Raw genomic sequence first — 10,398 nt, 5'->3', positions numbered from 1 at the left:
ATAATTGTTCGTGATTTGAATGAGTTAGGGTTCATAAGAATTAATTAGTAAATGTTTGGTTGATTGATGATTTGCATGTTTGGAAACTGTTTAATTGTTTTGATCGATGGATGCAAGTTAGAAAACTGTTAGAATTGATTTGCAAATAAATGGTGTAACCGATTTCCATGAATTACGGATAATAAACCTAATTGCACAAGACTCCCTTGATCGCACAAGATCAGATCCCACAAGATCTGATCTGATAGCACAAGTGCAATCGCACAAATTCAATCGCACAAGCTAGGTACAACTGATTAAAGCACACAGTATAATTTAGACATGCATGACTGCACAATATATTGTGGATCGCACAAGATGGTGCTGATCGCACAATATATTGGGCTGCACAATATATAAAACCTTGTTATGTTAATGGGCTGTACAGCCCAAATCCGACCGCACAAGTTAACTTGAATCGCACAAGACTATGTGGACCGCAGAAGAATAGTTAGTTGATTAATGTTATGGGTCGCACAAGTCTTGGCCTGCATATGTTCTATTGGGCCGGGTTTATGTTGGATCGCACAACCCATTGTGGATCGCACAAGTTGTGCTGATCGCACAACAGGCTGGGCCGAGTATTTGTATTGAGCTTTTACATGAACTTTTCTGATGTATTCTACGTGTTTGCCATGATCATTACATGTTCGTAACCTGTTAGCTTACGTGTAAACTTACGTGCACTACTTGAACCTAGACCTGACTTGTATGGTAACCATGTTAGGACGTGGTTGACCACAAATAGCTCAAGTGACCTTTTGTTTATCTGCCGAGCTAACCTAAGGTGAGTTCACACTTTCTACAAGGCATGGGATTCCCGGTAGTTGGGAATGGGTAAAGGATTGAAAGGAAACCTGCGTATTCTCTTTGGTTAGAATACATACCTCCACCCTCTTTATTGAAGGGTGACAACGTTGGAAACTGCGTGATCTCCTTATATGGGACTCGTACCTCCATCCTCTTAACTGAAGGGTGACAACATTGTTACTAGACCAAAAACTCTATCATAAGTCCCTCATTTTTATATCGACTTAATCGCCGGGCCAATGACGAACGAGTCATTAGTTAAATAGCGCTATTAGGTTTGACAAGCCTCACACCGTGCCGCAGAGGACGGGAGTGGACTAATGGATCTGGGCACGTCAATGATGATAGACATTGACTTAAGGCACCCAACTTTCTCAGTCAGCAGTCGATATCGTAACGGGTCCAGTGGGATTTTCATGGGGTAGCCACCACGGCTGGGAGCCAGAGTAAAAGGAAATGGTTAATCATATTTTTCAACTATGGGGTAACCCCCCCCCCCCATGGCACGTAAGCCAGCTAAAAAGGGAATCTATTTTTTGAAACAACTTAAAACGAACACCCAACTGTGAACTCGCTCAACTTTGTTGTTGATTCGTTACTATATGCCTTGTAGGTCGTTAGGTGGTTAGATGGAGCTTGCACAGGAGGACGAGCTCATTGTGGGACATGGGCTGTTGAGTTCCATGTTAAACATTTGAACTTTTAAACTTATGTTTTGGTTTTAAACTTTATGCTTCCCCTGATAACATGAACTTGGTTAATTTGTTTTGGACACCAATTATATTCTTGGTTGGTTTTATATTTACTTTAATAAATTGTTCAATATGATTGGTGGCTTGATCCTGGTCATGTTACGCCTCCTGCGGTGATACTCCGCTTGTGGAATTTGGGGGTGTGACATTAAAAGATCAAGATTATGTCACGCCACCAACAGGCCAATGGAGGAAATATGATAGTGAGACTGATAACGAAGGTGCTAAGCTGGAAGGGTTTGCAGCAAAGCATTGCAAATGGTCTATAAAAGAAGATTATAAAAAGGGAAAAGCTAAGAAACAACCAACTCCCAAGAACCCAACTAAGAAGAAAGTTCAAAATTCGATGCTTAGAGATGAAGCAAGTGATGATGATGTAATCTTTGCTACTTCTGATCAAGAACGAGCTGAACGTCATGAAAAAAGTACAGCTGACACAGCATAGATTGCTCATAATATTGAAGCTGAAGCTTTTGGAACAACTGGAGGAGTTGAAGAGGATGATTAAGAGACAAAAGGTGATAGCGACATTAGTATCACTAAAATGGCTCCTACGACAGGCAATCCTCAAGCTTGTTTTGAAAAGAGAAGTAAAAGAAATAAGAAGGCTACTGACAATGGTGATAAAACTTATGTACCCTCTGATCCAGAAACTGCTAAACAACCTACAAAGAGGAGAAAGAGCAATGCTTCTTTAACTAAGAAGAAGACTAGATCACAGTTAACCAAAAATGCACGAAAGAGTATAGTGGAAACTATTAAAGAAACATCTGCTAGTGCACCATCGATCGAGGTTGACGTAAAAGCTGAACAAGTTATTCCAATCTTAACACCTCCTACATCACAGCCAATTCCTACAACTCCAGTACAACCAACCTTTCCACAGCGACAACCTCAATCAGTTCCAAGATCACGTTCCACTCCAAGACAGCAACAGGGTCCGTCTAACAATATTTTTGATGAAGATTTTCTAGATTTTGGTAATATGAACATTGATTTTCTTGAAGATAAAAATGACAAGAAGATTAAAGATTTAGAAGAAAGAGTTAAAAAGTTAGAAATCGAAAATGTTCAATTGGCGACAGTACTTGCTAGTCTTCTTACAGAGAATGAGAGATTAAGGAAGATTTCAACTGATTTTGAAGCTGATAGGAAGGTTAAAGATAAAAGCTTCAAATTCTTTACAAGGTGTTGGAAGATAAGCTGGGAATCAATTTTGAAGAGGAGTTCAATCGAATAGAGATCAGAGAAGTAGAAGCAAGGACTGTTGAAAAAGCTAGAAACCCTGCTGCTGATCTTGAATCTTCAAATGCTGACAAAAGAAAAGATAAGGTTGACGTGATACCAGAGATCACACTAGAAACTGAACCTGTTGCAGAACCAGAACCAACCAGAACCAGTATCAGTCGATATCAATCAATTTGTTCTCGTTGGTGAACCGTATGATGTACCTTATGATGACAAAGAAAAGGAAAAGATGACCAAGATTGAAAAGAGAAAAGGCAAGAAAAAGAAAGATGACGAAAAAGAAGACGGAGATGATATAGCTATTGATATCGATGATCCTGTTAATTACAGTGATGACAACGATGATGACGACGATGATGACATGGGAGGTACAGGATTGGTGATTGAAGGAAAGAAAACAAATGACGATGACATTAATGAATATTTGAATGAGAATCAGAACAAAGAAGATGCTACCGGAAAGGGGGAGCAAACTTCCGATCCTGTTAACGATGCAAATACTTCAGGAATTTTTCACAGACGCTACCCCACTAACGACTGTTCCTGAAGTACAATGCAAACCATTTATCTGTGTCATGATGTGGAAGAGGGAGAGTTTGTCCACAATTACACGAGAGAAAGGATTGCATAGATGATGGGAATTGATGAAAATAAGTTTGAGTTCGATTTTGATGAAGAGCTTAACAACATCAACATTTCACAGCCTTAATATTATGTTTTTAAACACATTCCTGAGGCAGATGATTATGATAAAGTTGTCATGGAGGATGATTCTAATGATGAAAATGTCAAATATTCTGGTGACGGAACAGAGGACTTCCCAACTTTTCAAGAAATGTTTGATGAAGATACTCAAGAATTGTTAAAGAGAAAGGTTGAAGAAAGACTTAAAGAAGGTGTACCTCCAAAATGAGTAAAGAAGAACTTATGGAAGCTTGGAAATTATGGTTCAAGCTAGCACCAAAATAAAGAAAATTCGGGTGACCTCTAGCATTCTTTACACGTCATCAAGATGTTTCATTTGGTGATATTCTAAGTTGGGGTTGGATTCCTGAATTAAACATTTTTGGCATCAAGCAAGAACTTGGAGTACAATACTTCCGATATCTTTCAAATATAAAAACTCTGCCATGGTAGGATGTGCAAAAGTTGTGCCAAACAAAGTATATTAACTTCATCTAGTATCAAGCTCGTCATAACTTTCCAGATTGGAAGCCTCACTATGCTAAGAAGATTACAAAGATTGACCCAGTTACAAGAGAAAAAGATGTTACCTTGATTGTCAAGAGACCGTGTGCTATGAAGAACATGCCACTCATGAAGCTAGAACAAGACTTTCATGAAGATTTCAAACGGTGGTATTGTGATCCTCAAACTGGAGAAACATATATTGCTTTGAAAATAGACGGTATATGGAGGGGAATTAGAATCCTAGATCCAATGTGGTTGGTAAACCTTTCAAACAAAGATATTGAATGCTTGTATTTAAACAATATAAGGTATGATGTGGCAGATAAAACACAAGCAATGCAATATCAAAGTGTAGTCAGAACGTGTTATGCTTATGAAATACACTCAGGAAGAATGTGGGATACCAAGTGGAGAGAACTTGAAAGAAATGAGTTTCTGAAAGAACAAAAGAGAGAAGATATGATTACGACTATCATGAAGAAAGCAACTATCCGAAGATTTCAATTAATGAACAAGCCAATTCCTACAGATCAGACTCCTATTGATGTGCGTAAAATACAACATATAAATTACATCAAACAACGCATAAAATCCACCCCTTTTCGGTACTAATGTTGGAAAAAGCATGTTTCTTTGTTTACTTTTAATTTACATGATCAAAAGAGTTTAAATGCACAAAAGGAACAAATTAACAGTAGAAACCAAGATAACTACAAAGAAGAAGGATTGACATGACTCGACGAGCCCCCATCCACATCCAAACCAACAAAAATAACAAAACATAAGCTTAGGCACAGGGTCATGCCCACCAGGCATGGGTCGTGCCCAGTCAAGATTCCTTTCAGAAAACAACAACAGGAAAAGACAAACCAACACGGGGTCGTGCCAATTCAAGATGGTCCATGGTCAACTCTAAGATTCGCAGAATCTAAGATAGTACAACAAGTTGGGGACGTGTTAGTACAAGACCTGACATCTGCAGTTAATGAAGGGTGAGAGAATGAAGGCCACAAGCCATGCCAGATGGGCACATGGTCATGTGAACAGTCTGATTTCAACTATAAATAGGGGTGCTTGGTTTCATTCCAACTCATCCCTTGGCAATCCACTTCTCTCACACTTGTCATCAGTCCACCACCACTACAACACCAACACCCACCGCCATCATCCATCTTTCATCTTTTAGAGTGTGTAGTAGTCTTGGGATCCAAGATCTATCTTAAGAGTTCTTGTCAAACAAAGGCTATGCTTGGCTAAATCTCTTACATCACATGGCAAAGACAAATCTTTTAAGTATTACTTTTGATTTCCAATCTTTGGCTACTTTTTATTTGGGTATGTATTAATGACTTTAATAACTAGTTTACTGTATTGAAGGTGAATTTACTTAATCATTTCTTCAGGTTTTGTTGATTCACTCATTCGTGTCTTTACGGTCTATATAAAGCACGTTAACTGCCTGGAAGGGGGTTAGAAGGGTGATTGGTTAAAGTTTTTACCTCGTTCAGTGTATAGATCCTACAAGGACCTGATTCAAGCTTAGTAGGACTTCCCTTGAGGCAGATAGCATCAAATCGGGGGAAGTAAGAACCACTTGTAATCCGTTATATAAATTACTATTAAAGCATTAAACCGACCTTGTGGGACTGTATCCTTGCCGACTCAGACTAATAGGTAGAGGGTAACGCTGCCTGGAAGGGGGCCTACCACTTTTCGCACTAATAACTTACTTAATTATCTTTCAATAATCCAACCTTGCGGAACTGTATCCCTACTAACTCAGACCAATAGGTTGAGGGTAACGCTGCCTGGAAAGGGGCCTACTATATAACTTAAAGATAATATCTTAAAAAGCCCAAAGTGCGGAAATCATCAAAGGATACATAAAAGAGGAGTTACCATCACTATGCTACGTCCGCGATGGGTGCACTTACCCTAACGTGTGTAGAGTGATAGCATTATATCGTGTTTTATAAATGTAAAGCTTGATTCATGAGTAAAAAGTGCTTAAAATATATCTAAAAATATACCCACACCCACACACGTCAAGTTTTTAGCGCCGTTGCCAGGGACACAAGGATTTTGAGAAAGCTTAAAATTAGCGGCCTAATCAAATTATGTACATTTTTCAAAACTGCGCGCTCGTTTTCAAAACCTTTTTTATTTTTACAGTACGTTTGACATGGAGCCGTGCCAATTGGCCACGCCCCCGTGCTACAAATTTCTAGAAAAACTTTTCCAAATGCTCAGATACAGACTTGCTCATGGGGTCGTGCTATTTCAACACGGGGCCGTGGTCATCATTCTGTTAAAATTTTAATTTTCCATTTTCTGATCCCAAGGCTCTTTAATCTTCTGGGTATCTTCCAATACAATGGATTACTACTTAGGAGACTACAACTACTATATTGAGGATGATTATGAGGAATCGTATTGTACCATTTGCGGTGAATCCCATTCGGTACAACGTTGTTACCTTTTTCAACCATCAACCTCATACACCACATATGAAGAACCAAGGTTTGAGCTCCCAAACTCAAACTTTGACTGGGATACCAATCCGTTGGAAACATACGACACGCCACCAACAACTAATCCCGAAGCCGAAAGCCTTATATAAAGTCTCAAAAATTTAGAAGTCTTAATTAAGAGATCTCATGAGAAGGAGGAGACCATTTGCACTAAAGATGTAATAATTGAAGAGGTAAAAATAGAAGAGCCACAAAATGAAAAACTCACGCACGAACCAAACCAAGAAGAAGGTAAGTCTAAAACTAATGATTTTAAAATAGAACAAAACTTTCAAGAAATTCGTGTTTTACAACCTTTTTTCGAAAATCATTGTTTGGTATCTTCTCATGCCAAGTTTTTAAAAGAGTCAAACACTACTACTAAAATCGAAGAATTAGTTAGCATTACATTAACAAATGATCAAACTTCGCTAATACAAGATGAACACCATGAACTAAACATAAAACCGGTACCATATTTTTTTCAAAACATCTTCATTGGTAACGTGCTTATTGATAAAGATCTTTGCGTTAACATAATGCCAAACTATATTTTCAAAAAAAATTAGGAACTAGTGAGTTTCTCCTCTTAAAATCCCTATTTTTATCTCTAACCGAAAAATGATAAAAGCCACGGGAATGGTTGAGGATGTCTTAATTTAAACAAACGAAACGGTAGTACCAACCGACTTCATCATCCTAGATGATACTCCCTCGTGTTGGGACAACCGTTCGTAAAAACCCATCAAACCTTAGTCAACCGGAAGCAAAACCACCTACCACTTCAATTAGGGGCTGACCACAAGGATAAAATGGACATTTAGACTTAACTACGTCAATCTTGACTCATCAATGAAATATCCAATTGACAATGACGACCCCCTAATTGAAGATGAAGCAAAGTCACCCGATTCGAAAGAAACAGAGGAACAACTCGTCGAAGAGGAAGCCATCATTGAACAAACCTTTTCGGCCATCGATCTTAATAAGGAAGAAAATAAGCGGTATGTTGAAGACCCACCGCCACTTGAACTCAAGGAACTACCAAAGGTCTAGAATACGCATTCTTGGACGAACATGGTAAGCTTCTCGTCATCATTTCTTCAAAACTAACACTTTTTGGAAAAGAAAAGTTAATAAAACTTTTGAAAAAAAACATAAAAACGCAATTGCATGGAAGCTTATGGACATCAAAGCCATCAATCCTTCCATGTGCACACATAAAACTTTAATGGAAGATGGCGGCTATAAAACGGTAATACAACCACAAAGAAGAATAAATCCAAACGTACAAGAAGTGGTTAAAAATGAAGTCATCAAGCTACTAGACGCCAGACTTATCTATCCAATCTCCCATAGCCCATGGGTAAGTCTCGTCCAAGTAGTATAAAAAAAGGAGGTATGACAGTAGTAACTAATGATAAAAATGAACGTATATCGACAAGAACCGTCACCGGATGGAGAGTTTGTATTGACTATCGCAAATTAAACTAGGCAACAAGGAAAGACCACTTTCCATTGCCATTCATCGACCAAATGTTAGAAAGACTATCCGGTCATAAATTTTATTGTTTTTTAGATGGTTTCTCCGGGTATTTTCAAATTCCTATAGCACCGGAGGACCAAGAAAAAAAACTTTTACATGTCCCTATGGAACTTTTGCTTATCGAAGCATGCCTTTTGGTCTATGCAATACCCCCGCAACGTTTCAATGTTGCATGGTGGCTATCTTCCACGACATGATAGAAAAAACCATGGATGTTTTCTTGGATGATTTTTCTATATTTGGATATACATTTGACAAATGCCTCGATAATCTTGAACGAATGCTATCCCGATGTAAGGAAACTAACCTCGTCCTTAATTAGGAAAAATGTCATTTCATGGTAACTGAAGGAATAGTACTCGGTCATAAAATCTCAAACGAAGGAATGGAAGTTGATCGAGCAAAAATAGACACCATTTCCCGATTACCTCCCCCATCCTCCATTCGAAGTTTCCTAGGACATGCCGGATTTTATAGGCGATTTATCAAAGACTTTTCAAAAATATCTAGACCTCTAACAAAATTACTTGAAAAAGATGCCTCATTCATCTTCGACAAGGAATGAAATATGGCTGTTCTTGCACTAAAAGTGATATAACCCGATTGGAAACTACCTTTTGAAATCATGTGCAACGTGAGCGACTTTGCAGTTGGAGCCGTCTTAGGACAATGAAAAGAAAAACACTTTCACCCAATATACTATGCAAGTAAAACTCTTAACGATGCCTAAGAAAATTATACAACCACCGAAAAAGAGTTACTAGCCATAGTATTTGCTTTTGATAAATTTCATTCCTATCTTGTGCTTTCTAAAAAAATAGTCTATACGGACCATGCCGCCATTCGGTACCTTTTCAAAAAACAAGATGCCAAACCATGTTTGATCTGGTGGATTCTTCTCCTCCAAGAATTAGACATTGAATTAAAAGATAAACGAGGAGCCGAAAATACTGCCGCCGATCACTTATCTCGCTTAGAAGATCCCGCTTTGGAGCTAACTCGGGAAGAGCTCATCAATGAAAAGTTTCCTACCGAATCCTTAGAAATGGTCGAATATCAAGAAGAACCATGGTACACCGACTATTCTAACTACCTCGCTAGTTGCATTTTAGTAAAGATTAGTCACACAACAAAGAAAAAAATTCTTTCCCGATGTAAAACACTATCTTTTTAGAATGTCTGCCGACTAACTTATCTGAAGATGCGTCCATGGTCAAGAAGCAAGAAAGATTCTTCGCCATTGTCACGAAGGGCCATATGGAGGACATCATGGGGCCTCGAGCACCACGCGTAAGGTATTTGATTCAGGATTTAATTGGTCACCCCTCCATAAGGATGTCTATAATTTAATAAAACCACGTGACGCATGCAAACGAACAGGTAATATCTCATCAAGAAATGAAATGCCCCAAAATGGCATTCTTATTTGTGAAATTTTTGATGTTTGGGGTATGGATTTTATAGGACCTTTCCCACTGTTAAAAGGGAACAAATATATTCTTATGGCAGTTGATTACATGTGCAAATGGGCCGAAGCCGAAGCTCCACCAACTAACGATGGGATAGTTGTGGTAAAATTCATTAAACGATTATTCTCCCGTTTCGACACTCCAAAAGCACTTATCAGTGATAGAGGTACCCATTTTTGCAATTATCAATTAAATAAAATTTTAACAAAATATGGGGTCTATCACCATCTTTCAACCGCCTACCATCCTCAAACCACAGTCAAGCCGAAGTAACAAATCGAGGGCTAAAAAGAATCTTAGAAAAAAACCGTAGGTCAAAATAAAAAAGATTGGTCAGATAAACTAGATGATGCTTTATGGGCCTTCCGAACCGCCTATAAAACACCAACAGGCACTACCCCATATAAGCTCGTCTATGAAAAAAATTATCACCTCCCAGTAGAAATTGCACACAAAGCATATTGGGCATTAAAAATGTAAACCTAGACCAAGAAACTTCCGGTAAAAATCGATTTTATCAGTTAAATGAATTGGATGAAATGAGAAATCAAGTATATTCCAACTTCGAAATCTATAAAGAACGCATGAAAAACTTACACGATAAAATAAGCAAACCAAAAGAAATTAAGGAGGGGGATCAAGTGCTCTTGTTTAACTTAAGACTTCGGTTATTTCCTGGAAAACTCAAGTAAAGGTGGTCGGGACCTTTTTCCATTACCCAAATCTTTCTACATGGAGTCGTAGAAATTAAGTTTCCAAACGGTGAACCTTTCAAGGTGAAAGGACAAAGGCTTAAACTTTACAGAGGCTTCATCGAGGATGAGGAAGTTGAA

General features: G+C 38.3%; 1 protein-coding gene across 1 annotated transcript; it reads left to right on the top strand.

Moving 5' to 3' along the window:
* Positions 1–2,145: 2,145 nt before the first annotated feature.
* LOC110906485 (glutamic acid-rich protein-like) lies at positions 2,146–3,396 on the top strand. The gene is made up of 3 exons (XM_022151609.1): positions 2,146–2,685; positions 2,790–2,933; positions 2,980–3,396. Exons 1-3 carry the CDS (start codon positions 2,146–2,148, stop codon positions 3,394–3,396), a joined length of 1,101 nt encoding a protein of 366 aa, XP_022007301.1.
* Positions 3,397–10,398: the final 7,002 nt, after the last annotated feature.

This window comes from Helianthus annuus, chromosome 14, assembly GCF_002127325.2.
Source record: "Helianthus annuus cultivar XRQ/B chromosome 14, HanXRQr2.0-SUNRISE, whole genome shotgun sequence".
Lineage (NCBI taxonomy): Eukaryota > Viridiplantae > Streptophyta > Magnoliopsida > Asterales > Asteraceae > Helianthus > Helianthus annuus.
The sequence above is the reverse complement of the archived record's forward strand: the minus strand, read 5'-3'. Positions and strand labels throughout refer to the sequence as shown.

Coding starts and splice junctions, on each gene's coding strand:
- LOC110906485 (XM_022151609.1), top strand. CDS start 2,146: ATGGCTCCTACGACAGGCAATCCTCAAGCTTGTTTTGAAAAGAGAAGT. Junction 2,686..2,789: donor AAAATGTTCAATTGGCGACA/GTACTTGCTAGT, acceptor ATTCTTTACAAG/GTGTTGGAAGATAAGCTGGG. Junction 2,934..2,979: donor CTGACAAAAGAAAAGATAAG/GTTGACGTGATA, acceptor AACCTGTTGCAG/AACCAGAACCAACCAGAACC.